At 36.4% G+C, this 19359-nt stretch overlaps 1 protein-coding gene across 5 annotated transcripts in view; it reads left to right on the forward strand.

Moving 5' to 3' along the window:
- CNKSR2 (connector enhancer of kinase suppressor of Ras 2) overlaps positions 1–19359 on the forward strand; it is a 209303-nt gene that overhangs the window by 119433 nt on the left and 70511 nt on the right. For all 5 annotated transcript variants that reach the window (XM_082278612.1, XM_082278613.1, XM_082278615.1 and 2 more), the window contains 4 exons: positions 3018–3151; positions 6911–7122; positions 10998–11087; positions 12685–12899. In XM_082278612.1, the coding sequence (XP_082134738.1) occupies positions 3018–3151; positions 6911–7122; positions 10998–11087; positions 12685–12899 (651 nt within the window). The remainder of the gene's footprint in view (positions 1–3017; positions 3152–6910; positions 7123–10997; positions 11088–12684; positions 12900–19359) is intronic.

Genomic DNA, 19359 nt, shown 5'->3' on the forward strand with positions numbered 1-19359 from the left:
TCCCTTTTTTACCTAGTTAGACAGTTTTTCTGTTTCTGGAGAAATAAGAAGAGAGTTGAATTTGGCAATGCTAAAGAACTACGAAAGATATATGAGACATTCTAGTATGTTTTGAGACAATCCTACAGGATTGTACCTCCACTTGGATTGGATTGTATTACAATTTCTATGCCCCTGAGAGGTCCAGGTGCCCTGGGAAGGTAAATGCGCTTTGCAGTCCTGTGGGGTACCACAGTCATTCAGGGTGTCCCCAGTTACACTGTATCTTCACCTCTGAAAGTGTCGACAGGGGAACACACTTGCCTTCAATAAATTGGATAGCATGTGGCTTTCTGTGTTAGACTGAACCATTTCTTCCTATTGCACTCGCTGTTTTAACCACCTTCCTGTGCTGAAATATAAACTGAAATATGCATTTGTCAAAGATGTACAAACCCAAACTGATTTCCAGGATCAACCAGCAAATTGCCTGGAGGACAAACTGACTTGTATGTCAGGGCTGTGTGTAATGCCAAAATTAGGGCAATATCATTAGAATTTAAATAGTTGCAGCCAGGTATTCTAGGCTGTAACACAAGGGAAATTCTTTACCTGTGTCCTCTAGCCCTCCAGCAGCTTGTCAGGACCACCAGGGGCACATCAAACCCTTGTAAGTCCAGATAATTTTATGCTTGGGCATGATTTCCCCTACATAACATAAACTATAAGCTCCTATTGACTGCCACCATTCCAGTCTCTAAGGCCCCCTTTCCTCTTACTTGCCTTTTCATAGAGGTAAATAAAGGGTTGTCTTCTTCCTCTAAATAGAGAAGAGCAAACCCATCTACACAGTTTGTCTTTCTTTCAGTGCTTCTGCTGGTATGAGCCATGAGCAAACAGCTTGGGCTTAGCAAGTGTAAACAGGATCTAGGTCACAGAATCCTCGTGGCTTACAATGAAAATTAATTGAACAGGCTACCCAGCAAGCCACAAAGTGTTCTTGTTGTAGAAGTGCAAAGTATCAGAAAGGTAACAAACAGTGTTGTATTAGTGAGTGGTTCAAAAACATCTATGGCTACAGTGTCACAGATGAAAATTTAAGGGATAAAGATTTAAAATTTTTGTTTCTCTGAAAGAGGGAGGGGTGATGTTCAGGGCGTTTTTTATTGTTTTGGGTTGTTTTGGGTTTTTTTGACCTGTTTTTACCACCAACTTTATTCTTATTTTTGCAGACTTGTCTTGTTTTTAGTGGTTGTAAAGTCTTTTACCTGTCTGGTTTTTTGTGTGTGTCTTTCTCCCTCTCTTCCTGTAAATACTGGCAGTCTTTCCTTGGCCTGGCTGTAGAATACTCACATTAACTCTAATGAACAAGGAAAGAATTAAGCAGTATCGCTGTTTATAGGAGACAGATTTTGAACATTCAAAACCAAAAAACTTCTGTCAGTTTATAGTTGCTCTAAAGGTGGACTTGCAAAGTTTTAACAAGCAAATTTTGAGCATGCATTTTATTGTGTTAGAAATAAATAACATCTAACGCAGCTCTGTTCCTAAAACAAGGCAGTAACTGGCCAAAGGATGAGGTTTTCTAGGTGATGTTCATTGTTCCTACATACAGATGGTAAAAACATAACGTGGTGGGGCCTTGGCTTGATAGGCATAGATTCAAATGGCTTATCATGAGCTGACAAAGGCCAATATTCTGACAATGTTCCTGCTTTAAACTTTTGGGGTTTTCTGCTACAGTGTCAAGATTAATATCTAGAAAATGAGAACTGATTATTCTGCACAAGAATGCCCTTTTGGTCTGTCAAAAAGTATTGTTAATAGTGCTGGGAGAAGGATCTTTCTACACACCCATTCAGTCCACATTTAGAGCTTCTCTGCCATCAATACAATGTGGAATGTTTGTGTCTTCAAGTAGTTACTATGGCCAGAAATTACAGGTAGAGTGAACTCTCACTTTATCATCCCAGCACTTCTTTCTTCAAGGAGTAAACTTACAAAAAGGTGGAGGAGAAAAAAAACTCTAAGCAAAGCTTAGTATATTTTAATATTAGATTCTTTTTAGGATGTATGAAGCTACTCTTTTGCTTGTTGTTCTGCTCTTTTTCTTCTGTCTGAGTTTAGCTATCACACAAACCAAGCCACACAAGGCTTTTGTTTTTAGACAGACATGTTATTAAGTGGACTAAAACAATCAAATTTTTCTTCTCATTTGATTTTTCTGCATCTGTGTGGAGAGTTAGAAAATCTTGCTATGATTTTCAGCCCTACAGTGATTTAATAAAGATAGTTAAATTAAGGAAGAAAAAGGTGTGCTTAATTCATGAGATAGAGAGCGAGATGTGATTAAGAGGAAGGATCCTATCTGGACTGGAGTGATAGCTAGAATACATGATTATTTTGCAAGGAGGGTACAGTTTATTTACCTGTGAGTAAATGTTATTTTGTGAGGAGTGTGCCCAGGGGAATGAAGAATAATAATAATCTCCAGTTGATACTCTCATAGCGCGTGTGCTCTGAGGATGCAGTACCTGATTTAACAGCATCTGCAGGCATAAACGGAAGCTTTTACACTTTATTCTTAAGCTGTAGAGCAGATGGGAGGACTTGACATTCAATTTAATGCCTACTTATGCACCTTTTGCAGTAAACACTAGACTTTTTCTTTGCAGTGTTAGTTTAATTAAGGAATTAACTGGATTCTGTATGTTATTTACTCGTTAAGATTTCACCAGTAGCTCTAGTGATCACTAATTTTATGGGCATTGGCAATAAACTTGCAGTGCTAAAGGGAAAAAGATGTAATCAAAGGAGTCAATTTTATAAGCACAATACATGTCCATTCGTAGATCTGCCTTCTTAGCATGAGTGGCTTTTTAGTTTAAAAGCACACAAAACATTAGACCTGCTTACTATTTTTTTAGCTTTCTGAACTATAGTCTGGTTTTGGCTTTTACAAATAAAAATGTATAATGTATAAGGATAATCTTGATTAAAATATAATCTTGATTATTTCTCTCTCTCTTTTGAACCAGCCTCTTATTCCTAGAAGCCCTACAAGCAGTGTTGCTACTCCATCCAGCACTATCAGCACACCTACAAAAAGAGACAGCTCTGCCCTTCAGGATCTCTACATACCCCCTCCTCCAACGGAACCTTATGTTCCAAGGTAAAAAAGATCATTTCACAATACAATTTGATATAAAACATATTTTTGAAGTAACTGACCATTCTGTTCATACTATTTATTATCTGCCCTGCAGATAGTACTGTATTAATACTGTATTTTGCAGGTAAACTGGTTATTAAGGGTAGATGTGTTGAATCAGACCCACAGTGTTCTGAATCCGTATCTTGTCTACAAAATGGACAGTAGCCTTCAGAAAAAAAGGTTCGGTACCCTATTTTCTCAAATATGTGGTAATCAATTGACTGCAACAGTCTCATCCTCTTTCAGAAGAGCAAAAGTTACCTGAAACCTTGAATCTGTAACTAGGAAAGGAGCTCATATCTGTCCCTTTGCCCAATAATAATGATTAGGGAGTCTGAGTTAAATGCAAGAAACTTTACGTTCAACAACAGAACTGTTCAGTCCTGCCATAGCGTTTTCTTTCTTAGATAGGTTTGATTAGATAGTATTAGAGCAAATTTCAGGTTTATGTTTTAGTGGCCACTCTGCTAGACTGTGCAGTGACCATGCTGTTCCCTGTCAATATACCTGCTGCTCTGACCTGCCACCTGGAACAGGCATTTTTGTCTCTCCCAGGCCTCTGGACTTGCTGAGCCAGAAGAGCAGCAGATCCTCCTTGCAGATTCATTAACCTACCTTGACATGGCCACAAATGATTCAGTATAATTCCGTAATGTACACAGATGTTCCTTTCCTAAAATTCTGAGAGAATTTGTATTATTTGTAATACAGAAGTGGCTACGTAGAGGTCTAGGAATGTATTTAAGAGGAATCAGGATTCCTAAAGCTTCCATATTCTTAGACACAGGCTATCATATGTCCAGTTACTGTATTTCTAAATTACTTCTTGCTTTTCTTTTAGTTACCTTTCTTGGAAAAGGGCAGCATGTTCTTTCTTGTACCTGAGCTTCTTGAGGCTGAATTTTTCTTACACTTTCTTATCAGCAACTCCTCTAGCCGTTTAATAAGATGTATAACCTGATACTGACAGGACTTTCCAGGGGGTTGTCCAAGAGTGAGGTATATGGCAAATTAAATTGCCTAGTGGGGAGGAGAAGTTGTGATTCTATGATAATTTCTTACTCTTTAGAGATATGAAAAACCTTCCAGGGTAAAAGTGTGATTTTGACTTCATGAGGATTCACAAGCCTTTTTGTAAAGGCTTAAGCTGTGTCCCATGATCCTTCCTTATCCCTGTCTCATCTGTACCTGGCTTGGCTTCTATTTCTCAGAGAAAAAAAAAATTCTTTCAAATGTGACATGTATAACTCAGTTGAACTTACACATACTCTAGTTTACTGTAACTGTTATTTTTTCTTTTAATTGAGTAAAGACATTCTCAGTCATGACACTTGAATTGTGCACAGGAATTGAACATTTATTTTATCTCCCTGATAACAGTTCTTTGTTATGCTCACATAAATGTTTTAAGGACATGGTTTTAAGAAAATTGACAGAAAAGAACCAAGTATTTAATTCTAATCCATTAACATAAAAAAAGCTGTGGGGAAGAAAAACCCAACCAAAACATAGTCTTAGGTGTGTTTCTCTTTGAATGCAGTAGTCATATGGTAAAGACCTAGTGCTCCTGAAACTATATTATCTTAAAAGGACCAGTATCTTTGTACTGCTTCAGATTCTGTTTACCATCACAAAAACACTTTCATTTGAAAAGAAGTGCATCCTCATTTTTGAAGTATTTTTGGTGAACATTCACTGCTCTTCAGTTTTTGAGTTCTGCTCTAAAAATTGAGATCTTCCAAATGGATTTTGATTATTTATTAATACCATCTCTTAAATCATTATGATAATGCAGTAGTTTGGACCAATTCTGATTAAATCTTATAATACATATTAGTAGAAGCTGTAATCTTGTAGAGAGATAAAGCTGTGTACATTTGAATTTTTTTATCAGCTTAATCCAAATGGACTATTCTTGATTTCACCTGTCACACAGGGTGCAGTGTTTCTGAATAATTTGTTTGGGCATTTCATCAGGTTTTTTGTCCATGATTAACTATATTAAATCATGTGTATATTTTGGGTATTATCAAACTGCTCAACATCTGTTTCTCAGTTTGTTGTTGCCATTCTAAAAGAAAAATAGCAAACAAACAAGCCCTCCTTTTTTTCCTGGAACAGAGGAAAGGACTTGATATTTTTATGTAAATTGTAAAGCCCAAAGCCTTGGTGATCATGCCCAGAGACAGTACAGCTCCTGACATAGCCTCACATGGATGGCATGAAAAAGAGGGAGCAACACTTCGCATGTGCTGTTTACTTAGGATTGCTGTTGTATGTTAGTGCCTGTTCATATTTACCAAGTACCTTTGGGGATGAGAACTGGAGCCCTCATCTCCAGAGGGCTGTGGCAAAGGGTGTTTGCCTGGCTCTGTACTTAATTCCATGCTTGCACTAAAGATGCCTCTAGGTCAGGCTGCCCTGCCTTCCTTGTGCCAGCCCCTGATGGTGGTTGTAAGCATTGATTAGCACTTGCCTGGTTTATGTCAGTCTCCATCATGTTACCTGCTGGGGTCCCCAGCTCTGTCACCACAGAAAGTCTCTCTTTGACTGGAGGAGAGCCCACAGCCCTGTTGGGGCTGCACCAGCCCTCCTCACTAAGCCAACACCATCCCTGCTTTGAGAAAGCAGCTTGCCAAAGTGAGTGTAGTGATCAGTGGGGGTTTGTGATGGTGCACTGTCACACCGAGGCAGGACGGCCTTTTCTCATCCCTCATGGCTGCCTGGGTCCCATGAGGAGACTTTGCTTGGTCCTCAGATGGAGTCTCAAGGTGCCAAGGGAAGTAGGGGTCAGCTGGCCAGCTTGGAACTCAGCTGGGAGTCCAGAGGGGCTGAAGGACTCCAACAGGAGCATATGGCCCAGCTTCTCTCTTGATTACCTCTTGGGCATTTTGCTACCCAGAAATAACTGTCTGATCAGGTCTTTTGCAGCCATCTTCAGGCACAGCTCTACCAGCATGTTTAGTAGATGAGCCCTGGTTCATGTAGTGTGAGAAAGGACTCCTGACCCAGCACAGCTTGCTCTCTTGTTTGATGCCTTTGAGTAATTTCCATTTTCAAAGAATGGGGCAGGGGTGCAGGAAAGCAAAACAATCTTGAGGACCTGACACAAACTGCAAAGTGAGCACTGTCCTGGGGTAGCAGCTGATAAGCAGGTGCTGCACACTGTATTTGAAACTGCATGGATGTATGTATACAACTTCTAGACCTGAAATGATTGTGTAAAACTATGTCAGGTGTCTGTATATCTTCTGTACCTGGTTCTTCTTGATCTGGGGTTAAAGTGTAAGAAACCAGATTGGATTTGCTCATGCTTCCATGTAGCCATGTTGTAAAACTATCTGATGTATTTAAAAATGCAAGTATAAAAGTGTAAGGCCAACATTATTCCTCTGCCCTAAATCACAAAATACTAGGAATATTCCAGAAAAAACAAGAAAAATAAAAAGAGTTACTGCGCATCAGTTTTATTTCTATAATTCTTTTCAAGAGAAACCAGTGAGATGGATAAATCTGTAAAGAATTGAACAGACATGTGAGGTAACTGGCATATAAATGCATACATATGCATATATGCTGTGTGATCCTGATGTGGGGTGGATTTCATCTAAGTGTATGAAATATTGACATAGGCCCATGATTATTGAAATATTCACAGTTAAAAAAAAAATCAGTGTCTTATCTCAATATATTAAAAACTTCTCTTTTTAACTAAAGGGATGAAAAGGGAAATCTCCCCTGTGACGATGTTGGCAGACATATAGTGGGCAAACCGGTTCATACAGGATCTGAATCTCCAAACTCATTTCTGGACCAGGAGTATCGGAAACGCTTTAATGTGGTTGAAGAAGATGCAGTTTTGTACTGCTATGAATATGAGAAAGGAAGAACAAGTGGTCCTGGAAGGAGAGAGAGCACACCGACATATGGTACAGCATTGATCTTGTAAAGATAATCACCATTTGTTGATTTTAAGATTTTCATGCATCTGCTTTTGTTTTTAACCATGAAAATATTTCTGGTGGCCATTGATTATGCTAAGAATTCAATACTACTTTAGTCCAATTTCAACCTAAGAGCTTACTCTTGTTATAGGAAAGAAAAAATAAACTTACTATGATAGGTAAGACCAGTTTAAAATTGATGGGTTTTCTGATTATAAATTCTATTTTTCTATCAGCCTAGTTTTCCAGAATCTGTTTCAGTATCATTTTATTGAAAAAAGCATATACCAGAAGCTCGTATTTTTTTACTAAAAATACAGAATGGAAATGTTCTCTCATTTTAAGGGCAAGACTTGCGTAAGTTTTGGAATTCAGCTTTGGAAAAAATTTCCTAGGTATAATAATGATCTCTTCAGATTTACCAAGAAATGACATGGTGCTTTCATGCTGCAGTGCTCTCTAAAACTCTTTAATTTTTCTTTAGTCCCAGAATTGAAGTATGACTAATGACAGTGTGCTTTTTTTTTTGATAATACTATATTAACCTCCTGTAACTTCCTGTATTGCAAGTGGTGGCTTTTTATGTATAGCAGTTCCTCTTTATTTTAGATCATAGGTTGTTTAAGAAGGAATTTTGCATGTTAACACTCATGTATTTGTGCTACGTCCACATCTTGGATTTTGGCTTATTTAGGATGAGAATTCAGAAACAATTTCTGGTGAGAATTTTGATGCTCAAACCCTTGTACTCCAGCTTATTTTACCCTTGAAACTGTTGGAACTCTTCCTTTAGCTAGTATGGTAACTTGTTTCAGCTTAGACAGGGAGAACTGATTTTCTGTTGCCGACTATAAAATTGTACATACATAGAGTTGTTAGGCTATAGAAGAAAATGGAGAGGAAATCTTACGTTTAAAAAAGGCATTTTGACTGCTATAGCATTAGCTGAGCAAACACTTGAATATTTTTTCTACCTACCTGTTATGTTACTTCAGTTTTTAAAGTGAGCACAAGCTGTATGTTAGAATTGTTATAACAATCCTGTCATCATATCCCTTTGTGAAGAAAATAGATGTAATTTATGAGGAAGCATAGATTTGGCACATCATGCGGCCAAGCACCAAAATCACCTGGGAACCTTGATATAAACTGAAATTCAGCTGTGTAAAGTATCCTCAGGACCTGGAGCAATGTGTTTGCACAACATTAAAGGCTGCATTTTCAAAAAATGCACCCTTTCTGCAAAAGTACACCATCCTGCTGAAAATTCTTCAGCATCCTTTTGATTTCAAAATGTTTTCAAGTGTTTTCTAACCATGCCCATTCTGTGCAAAATAACTGCTAAGTTTTCAAAATTGATATACCAGTTTTATTACTGCAGTATTTCAGATATTACAATTGGTGTCTGCAGTCAGTTCCATTAACAGAGATGTACTCACTGTTACAGACATTAAATTTTAATACAGGTGGTCCAGAGTGAAGAACACATTTCTTCTTCAAGGACTGCTGAATCCATTATTTTGTTATAGGATAGCTTTTTTAGCCTTTTTGTTCTGTTAGCAGAAAGGGTCATAAAGACGTGGGTCAAAGACTCCACTGGAAATCAGTCATTATTTAACACATTTGTTTTACAGCCTTTTGCTTTTGATCTCACTTCCTTTTTAATGAATTCACATCATCAAGTCCATTTTCATTTAAGTGTATTTTCTAAAAATATTTCCATTTCAGCATTACATTCTAAAGTTTCCCACATGGCATTTGTTAACATAAGGTTTGTGGGTAGGCATGACCTTAGGGTTTCACAGAAATCTGGAAAATGACAATAACACTCTTCTGCCTTATGGTGACCCATTAAAGAAGGTCAAAGAGAGTTCCCAGGTCTAGAGAAATAATTGTTTTTAACATATACTTATCATTAATTTTATGATGGTGTCAATTTTTTTACAAAAATTTTCTCAGTCCTCCTTCATGAGAGGTTAATAGGGCCCTCTGTAATTTCTTTATTGGAATCTTCTGACACTTTTTGACAATGTTAACAAAGATATTTCTCTTTCATGCTCTTATTGGCTTCTAGCAGTTATATAGTTGCTGTTAATTGGCCTTGGAAAGCTCCTGTTCACATATAGATAAAAATTTTCCTGAGTGTCCTCCACATGGAAAAGAGATTAGGGAATCCATATGGGTTAAAAACAGGGTTGTTAGGAGAGGTAACAAGCAAATGAAACTTGAGTTTAAGGAAAGAAACAAATTTGATCATTGCAGTTTTAATGTTGGATACAAAAGCAGGTCATTTGAACAGCTGAAGGTTTTGCAGAAAATTTGTTGTTACTTTTGATAACAATCAGATTTTACACAATTTTTGTAGCTTTTCTGTTTTATTAAGTGTGCAGTTCCTATTAATAAGATATTGTTCAGCCTCACAAAGAAAAAAGTTTTATTTCTAGCGAAAGAAACTGTTGAGAACTGCTTCTGATCAAGTAAACATGAGCCAAATACATCCCCACTCAGGAAATGACTTTGTAACTGTGTGCGCTAAATCTCACCAGCTTCAATCAGACTTAAATATGTGTCCCTAAATAGTAAAATGAATGATTAGTGAAAAGTTTAAAATACATGTGATTTTCCTGAGTAGTGATGTTTTTGTGAGCTTGTCCTATGGTCTGTACAGAACATACAGCTTTTTTGTCAATTTCTTTTTAAAAAGATAATAAAAACTTTTACCATTATGCTGCCTGCATGGTATTGGTGTGTTTTCCATGGACACAGTACTTCAGCAGGGAGATAGACATGTTTGAATATTTGTTTTCATTATAAACATGTCTCTTTTTTTCAGTGTATCATGCATTTAACCTCAAAAATGTGGTGTAAGACTTTTATGTAGGAATTTTCTGCTAAAATAATTTACAAAACTTTTGAAGTTTTTACTTCTAGCTTTGCTACTTTCAAAATCAAATTATTTACTCACTTTTTGGGTTTGTGTGACTGGTTGATTTTAAGAAGAGCAAGGGCTGATCTTGTTGGGAAAACATTTTGTTTTCAGTCTGTCAGATAATATGCCATTTGCTATGCTACTGTTTTGTTTCAATACACTATTTAACTTGCTAAAGGATTCAGAACACTCTTAGTGGCCCCACTAAGTTCCATAGCACACTGATTTCACTGATTTCCAACTATATATGTCCAATCCTTAAAGAGAAATCATAGTTTACAGCATTTTTTAAAATCAGTTCAGCAGCTTCCAATCAAAATTTAAAAGATAGGATAGTCTTCATCTATTCTGTCTTTTGCTGTCTGAAGTCCAGGTGAATTTAGCAAAGATAACATAATTTGCTTTATGTGGATGAAATGCTACAAAAGAAACTACACATAGAGGTTTTCTGCTTCCTTTCTTACTTGGTCACTGATGGATCTTGTAAGCCCACAAGCAGATATGCTATTTGTGAAGGTGCTTCAATGATATGCACAAGTTTCTGTTACCAACAATTCACATATGCTTTAAAACAGTTCTCCTGTGTGGGTGCCAGGGGCTTCCAGAATAAAAAGTAGATACTGCTCAGTGAAAACTAAAGTAATTTGAATGTGTTTGTCAGTGTCAGACGTCACTCCAATGTGATTTTGTAGGGCACTGGATTTATTTTCTAAACTTAAAAAGAAAATCCATTAAATACTTAGCTGCTTCTTTTCTGTTAAAGAGAACAGAACTCCTGTCTTAACCTCTTGTTCAGAGGCAATGCTGGATCCTCTTTCGTAAGCAGCCCTGTAGCACGGCAGCTTAGCATGTAATTTGTTCTTTCTTCTAAAGAATGTTAGCTTAATGCTGCCTTATGGTGCATGATCTCGATTTTTTCCTCTGTTTCCAGGGAAGTTGAGGCCTATTTCTATGCCAGTAGAATATAACTGGGTGGGAGATTATGAAGACCCCAATAAAATAAAAAGGGATACTAGGAGAGGTAAGTGATCTGAACACACATCTTATACAAGGCATTAAGGGTTTTGTCTTGCTTTAAGCTATATATTTCAACATCATTTTGCAGCTTACTTAGCTATATATGTTTGTAAACCTGTTTCGGTATTTTCTTTATTATGTATTTTTGGCATAGTCTATTTTAGGATTGAGGAAGTTGATTAACCAGGCAAAAGAAAGTTGTGACTGCAAAGCCATGCAGTTTGTCTTAAATTCATGTTGGCATTTCAATGATACAGCTGTATTATCCCATCCATTTTGAAACTGGTCTTAATTTTATAATACTAGAGAGCAAAATGTATGATTACTACTGATAAATAATTTTTATGCTTAAATGAGAATTATATACCACATTTCTTTGTCTTTAAGAGTTCTTTTTGTATGAAAAACATTCTAGAGCAGCATGGGACTTCCTCAAAATCAAAGAGGATAAGTTCTTCGAAATTTTGGTTTCTGAGGCTTGGATACATAACTCCGCATACAAAATTGTGACCTCTGTGATTGCTCTTATCAGCCAGGAACAAGATGTTACAGTAATGATAGCTATTTCTGTAAAAATATTAACTAAATATTCAGTAGGGATCAAAAAAGGAAACACTTAGGAATTATTAGGAAAAGAATACAAGACAAATTTAGAAGTATTCTTATGCTGCTGTGTCAGTTGTTGCTCGTGCTTTGTGTGTGCAATTCCAGTCTCTTAATCTCTTAAGAAAAACACAGTTGAATTCAAGAAGGTTTAGGAGACAACAAAAATTAATCAGATGCATGAATTGACTTCCAAACTGGGGCCAATTAAGCAGGCTGGCCATTATCAGTTTGGGGAACTTAAGCAGGTCATAATAAAAGGTTTATAAAACCTTGTGTGGAATGAAGTAAGGAAATAGGTTTGTCAGTGTTTAATCTGAAACAAGAGCAAAGAGATCAAATACCTGTGTCGGATGCTGGTTAAAAGGAAAATGAGCTGGTGCAGTTCATGTTGAAGTTAAAGAATCTCTTTCCAGAGCAGATTGTGGATACTAGAAGTTCACATTAATGCAAGGAAAAACCAGACAATTTGTGAAAGAGAAATCTGCTGAGGTTTCCTAAATTGACAGACACTGCTTCTGGGTCAGGAAGTCTCAGCTACAAATTGGTACATGCTGGAAGAGTATTCAGGGAAAGTATGTATGATATGGTGAATGATCTCCAAGAATGTTCAGAGCAAATTACTTTAAAATGTGTGGCCTTTGTATTCATTGGAACTCCTGGTAAAAAAGTAGCAAACCTCCAAAAGTTATCCTAAGTCCATCATTGCTCATTTTTTTTAAACTCCAAGGAAAAATTTATTGAAGTGCAACTTTTATATTTTGTTCCCTTTATTTAAAATATACCAGAAAACTGTAAGAATCCTGAATTTTCCCTACCAAAAGTTTGCTTTCTTATTATATCGGAACCAAAGAAGCAAATGGGTTTTGTTAGTGCAATAGTCCTGAAGAGTTAAAATTGACAGCAGATCTTAGCAAGAATATTGTGTATTTTGGAAGCAGGATTTACATGCAGGCAACAATTCACAATGATGTTTTGCATTACTTTTCTTTCAACAGAAAATTCATTGCTTCGCTATATGAGCAATGAGAAAATAGGTCAAGAAGACTACATGTTTCAAAGGAATAGCAAAAAGGATACTGGGAAAAAGTCCAAAAAGAAGGGAGACAAGAGCAGTAGTCCAAGTCATTACTCGCTGTTGCCTAGTTTACAAATGGAGTCATTGAGACAAGAAGTTATGGGCACACCTGGACCAGAAACTGCTTTGTACCATGTGAGTAAAAATAACATTAACAAAAGTCATTGCTCTGTGCATGTGATAAGAGACAGTCTTGGTTTTATAGTGGTGTTCAAACCTCTTTTGGACTGCTGCTGTTGTACTGATTTCTATTGTTCAGACAATAACTAGGTCTCAAAGAAATACTTTAGAATTCTTGATTTTGCTGTTAAGATGCAGGATGGACAGCAGCCTTTTACTTCCTTTATCTAGAACGTAGCAGTCTGGTATCTTTTGAAATGCAGTGTGGTATCTCTGCATTGACTTACTTGCTGCTGATGGAAAGGGAAGTACAGCAGTTTCCTGAGTGGCTAGAAACCTTCTTCCCAACGTCTCTGTCACTGCAATATGCTAAGCGTTGTCAGACAACCCCCTTACTGCAGGTACTTTGAAAGGCCTGCTAATGGCAGGAAAGCTTGTGGGAAGCGTTTGTTTTTCTTTTGAGGTAAGGCGAGCTCTAATGCACGTGACTGTTTTTAACATTCAGACCTCAGGAATGCAAGTATAAATGTAAAGGAAGGGGTTCTACTGTATAGGATGCAAAAAGAAAATTGCAGTAACTTGCTCATTTTTAAGTCTGTCCAAAAAATGGAGTTAGAAGATCACAACATATTTTAGATGTGATAAGACATTCGCCCAGTAGCACTTTCCATATATCAAGAGAATACTCATCTCTCAGTGACAGTTCTTTCTCAGTATATGTTAAGTTCCTGACATTATGCAGTGACAAAAGCTTTTATTTTATGGTATCATCTTTTTTTTTTCTTTGCTTCCCTCTATCACATAATCCAAATTCTGTACAAAAATAAATGATGCACACAGGAACTGGAAGATTCTCAAAACTGGTATGGAAGTTAATGAGCAACAACAAGCGTAGAATTGACAACAAGCATTTTTCATTTACTTTGGATATCCATCCACAAAATATTTGAACTGTTAACACCCCAAATTCCACCAGTATCAGCTAATCCTTCTTGTGCATCATTACCATTAAAGGATCTCTCTCTATAATGCCATTAAATTTTCAGCATCTGTTTGAAAGTTTAGTAGGAGCTTTTCCCTTTATAAAAATAAATAAAGGTTATTAATTCTTTAGAATACAAATCAGTATTGATCTGCTGACTGGCTATGGAGCAAAATGCGTGAAGTAAACAGAAAAAGGAAGCTTGGACTATTGATTTGTCCCCGGGGAAATGGAAAGGAGTCCTTCACAAAGCATTTACAGCCCTCTGCAGCTGAGTATTGCTGATGCTGTCTCTGGAAGCTGGCTGCTATCATGCAGGACCAGAGTTTCTTTTTTGTAGTGATGACACTCAAGTATTTTGGTGCATACATCTTTGCCACATAGCAGAGCCAAAGGTTTTGAAATAAATTGGGCAGAACTTTTCTTAAAATCTCAAATAAACAGTGGAGTGAGCAGATAAAGAATGGGGGAGTACAGATAACAGACAAGGAACTTGTATCTGTCCACAGTAAAATTTTATTAATCTACAGGTAACAAATAAGACAATGAAAACACATACTTTATGCTCAAATTGTGTCGTAAAGATCACTAAAAGAGTGGCTTTCCTATTAAAAAATATTTTTTTACAATCAGCAGCTATAGTTTTTCACAAAGATTTCAGATTATTTGTAAATGGAAGCCTCTGGATGCACATGAGTTGAGTGCAAAGGTTCTGCTCTGATAGTAGTGAAAGAGCTGGAGGGTTTTTTTGGGTTTGGTTTATGGTTTTTTTAGAAGTCAATGTTTTCATTATGCTAGAATAGCAGGGAAAGAGAGAATACTGTGACTCTGTGCTGTGTATACCTCAAGCCAGTCGATTTTTCTGAAGTAAAGAGCAGCTTCTACCAGGTGGCTTTAGCTGAATTTGAACCTGTAGTGCCTCAATTGTTTGTATAAGGTCCCAGTGCTAAAGAACACTCCACCAGGCTTGTTAAGTAGCTCCAATCCCTGATTGCTCTTGTTGTTAGAAGTATTCACCTATTAGCCTGTGTTTACCTGGCTTCTGTGTCCAACCATAGTTATAAATATACCATTATCCTCTGGATTTAAACATCTTTTGTTACCAAATTTATCCCCCAATATAGGATTTTACAGGTTATAATCAAATAATTTTGTAGACTTCTCTTGCTTTAAAGAGTTAGAATGAGCATCTTACGTTTTTCTTCAAAGATTGTTTTCACATCCTTTCCTCATTTTCATAATTCTTTCAAATCTTCAAATCTTCAATCCTAAAGTATCTTAAGCATCCTTCCTAAAGTATATATGCCAGCGCAGCACATGAATTTCTAGTAGCTGCATGGAAAGGTTGCATAACCTTTCCTGTTCTCTACTTCTCTATTTAAATGTTTAAAGGACTGGTTACTGCTTTTAAACATAGCTTGGAATGAAAGTATGTTTGTTACTTAGTTTTAGTTTAATTTTTTCTGTAATGACAGTGTTTCAAATCACTTACTTGCAAGATATTCCCAAGACTGATATTCCCAATCTAAAAGCTTCTATCTTGCATTCTTTGTTATTAAATACAATAACATTGTATATGGTTGGTCGTGTTGAAACACGTGACTTCTTGGGTATGCTTGCTAAATAATCCATGTCTCTGAAGCAACCCTAAGTGTGAAATATGTGAGAGTCAGGGTTCTGGACCCTCAAACTTGGCCCCCATGATTCCCAAGTCCATAACAAGGAGTATTGAAGCTCCAGGAATCTGGGATCTGCTGTGGCATTTCCTTGTTCTGAAATTATATTTTTAATGTGCGTATTCTGTGAAATAGAAAGCATGCACATTTAATTTCTTCTCTTTTTTTCCTCTATTTTCTTTTCCCTTTTACTGAATTCCCTGGAGTAGAAGCCATGCTGCTCACTCAACATTCAGGTTTTGTGTCATTCGCTGGTCTTTGATTCTGTGTTACCTTTATTCAGTTATGTTTTCATTCTTTTTTGACTCCATTGATAGAAATGTTAAATAACTTTGGACTAAAAATGCATCCCACTAGTTAATGATGAATTCCCCTTACAATTCCAGGCCTCTTTCCTTTTGAATTTTTGCAGCCACTGATGTGAGCAGGTTGATTACCTTTTTACTGTGAAGGTTTTCTGCAGAAAAGCGGCTTTTACAATTGTGCTGACTTCAACTGCTTCTGCTGCTTTTATACATGGCTCTACAGAAAAGAAAAATCTTTGATCAAGAAACTAAACTGCTGAATTAAATTATCACTGCAGAAATGGTATTATTTTTTGTGCTGTAAACAAAGTGGATGGTGTTAAAAAAATTACTATGGTAATGTAGAAGCGCCTGGTTGTTGTTTATCTGCTAAAAGCTATTCTGTAAAATGCCAGCAGGTTCAAATTGTTGTATTTTAAAGTGATCGCAAGAATGTGGCAGTCTAGCATTTTTCTGACTGTCAGGATACTAAACTTGCATAAAATCACTGGTTTTCACAGTTTTATTTATATTGTTGACCTGCCATTGCAATCAAAAACTGTTTGGTCAAGGGTGTATTTCAGTTGCAGCCGTGGAAAGTGAACAGGGTTTGCTTGTGTCCACTGGACATAACCAATGTGATAGCTGATACCATAGCAAAACAAAAACTAATTTGTGTTGTGTCTGTGAATTAAACATCTCTTGTACCCTCTTCTGGTGTTTCTGAATCCTCACATACAAATTTTCCTCACTACTTTGGTTTTCTTCCCATTCTAGAAATTCTTTCCAGCATTATGTTGATTTCTAGCCAAGTTGTTCTTGCATTCTATTTTTCATCCTCACTATTGTAAAAGAAAGCAACACAGAGTGTTAATGTTTTTATTAAACTGAGGCAAACTGTTTGAGCTGTTGCTAATCTGATGTGCAAGCAGGTGTTCAATGTGATCTATTTCTGTAGGTAGAAAACAGCACAGTTAAAATTGTCTTGAACTTTTGGGGCGCAAGAGATGAAAGCTCTGGCATATCATGTTTCTCGAGTTCATTATGGTTTCTGTGTAGGAATTTTCTTGGTGTGCTGTGCTTTGTTTCTGTTGAAGGAAAATAATGTGGTTATTTAGGAGGGAGATAGAGCCATGGGTCAAAAGAAGTTCAATATCAGGTTAATAATAATTTGCTCCTTACTGGATCAATACAACTTTCTCTTAGCCTAGAAACACCATTGCAATGTGAAGAAAAGGTTACAGGCTGTTGTATGTATTAGAAAGCAAGATTACTTTTTCTTGCATAACTCCCTACTGTATACAACAGGCTGCAACCTACACAAATAAACTTACATTATTGACCTTGTTTCTTCTCCCTTTCTGCCTCCCATTATCCCTTTGCCTTTTCCAGTGTATGCTCACTTGTTCATGTGTTCTTAGCAATATGTAGTGACTTGCTTGTTTTAGGAAAAGTGACAGAAAAATAACAGCTTCTCACTTTGATGTGATATCCAGTCTATTTTAAATTGTTTAATTAATTAGAGGAGTTTCCTTAGTTATTTTATTTGCATTTGAAAATAAGGTAAGTTTAGTAGTAAAATGTGCCACTTCAAGTTCATACCTCTGAAACAGGTCGCTGAGTAATGGGTGGAGCAGATAAATCAAGGTTTTGTACCATTGGGATTTTGCTGAATTTACACGTGTAGATATGTACCCATGCACTATCTTTAATGTTCCAGTTTTACTTTTAATAAGGGAAAAATCAAATAAAAGCTATCAGCTGGAGTCCTTGTGTTGCAAATTGTATTAAGTTGGCACAACTTCAGCAGACGTCTTTTTTTTCCTCTTCAGCATTGTATAACCATCCATGTGGTTGAAGTGCAGCCTCGTGACTCTCAATCACATAATTAACAGCAATTCTTGCTGTAGTGAGCACCCATGGCGAGCCAGGGACTCTCCTTTCTACTCTGCCAGTGAGGCAGCAAGGACAAGGGCTTTGAGCAGGGTTACAATTGCAGCTGTCCCTCTCTCCAGCCCTCCCACGGTGTCTGTACCAGTTCAGCTCATTGGGTTTTCTCAGCAGAGCTGCTGGGGATGCCTCAGTCTGGCCAGGCAAGGGTCAGTTGGCTGCAACAGTGATCTTACTGAGAATACTTTAAGTGAAGAAGATTTGTTTATGGATATATTGCAAAAACCTGTGTTTTGGCTTATAGTAAGCTAATAATATAAAATTGGAGAGGAGACAGTAAATTTTAGCCAAAATAACTTATACTTCAATTATGCTTATTTTGAGGTGTTTCTTGCCTCCTACAAGCCCCTCCAGAAAAAAGACAGGAAGATGTTGTTTAAAAGTTGAATTCAAAATGTATGTATTTGGGTGTTCTCAACAGAGAGAAGAATTTACCAAAACCTCATTATTTTGAAAACTTTAAAGTCTAACTCTACTTAAGTGGTTGATTTTCCCTTACTTCTGTTCCTCTGTGCAGAAAGGCTGAAAGGAAGTAAAAGTGAAAATACTGAAACTACATAGTTTTTGGATGAAAATTCTGGAATCAAATATGCATGTTTTTATAAAACCCTTTAATCGTAGTACCCAATAACTAGCATTTTAAAAAGTGCAGAACATGTGCATATTAGTTTCCTAATAAACCTGTGCGCAAGCTACCCATCAATTTATTGCAAAAATCTTATTTTTAAAATTACATCTAAAATACATTACATACTGCAAAGTGATTTACCAAAAAAACTCAACCCTACCAAAACTACCCCACTGAAAAACTAACAGTTTCCTATAATTGTAAATATCACGGTATTTAAAGAATTTCTGTTTGGTGAATTTTTTTGTTATCAATATTTGTAAATTAACAAAAAATTTTGTAGAGAAAAAATTAAAAATCAGTTGCACAGATTTTAAGTAGGTGTCTGAAATCTAGAATGTCATTGTACCATTACAACAGATGGAGTTGGTACATTTTCTTCTTAAAAATGTTTGGAGTCCAGCTATGGCAGTGTTTAAATAACAAGGCTCCCTTTTTCTTTTTCTCCTCCCTGTTTTCACAGTAGTCTATAGTTAGACATGTAATTGTTATTAGAATAAAAAGATAGCAGTTGGTATCAAAGTCCAGTTTAACCTATGTGCATAGTGAAAAATATTTTCCAATAGTATTTCCATAATTTTTGTTAATATTTGAATTACTGTTACTTCTTTGCTGTGGTCTTTCATCTCCATTTAAATATATATATATAAATAATACTGAAACTTGCAGGCAGATTACAGACTTATATGCTTTAATCATCAGCAAAGGAAATTTTAAACTCTTTTTAAAAATGTAATAATTATTTAATGTAGAAAAATTATAGTTGTGTTCCAGTTAAAAACCACTGGATTTTTATATTCCCAGGTAAGAAACTGCACTGGATTTAAAGTAACTATCCAGAAATTAAATAAACTTAATGGACAGTTTTGGAAATATTTGGAAAAAAAATCAGTCTCTAATTACCACAGTAAGAAATTATTTTAAAAATCATTTCTTCACTGCTTTGTTGCAAGTT

Source organism: Coloeus monedula (genome assembly GCF_965178545.1).
Source record: "Coloeus monedula genome assembly, chromosome: 3".
NCBI lineage: Eukaryota > Metazoa > Chordata > Aves > Passeriformes > Corvidae > Coloeus > Coloeus monedula.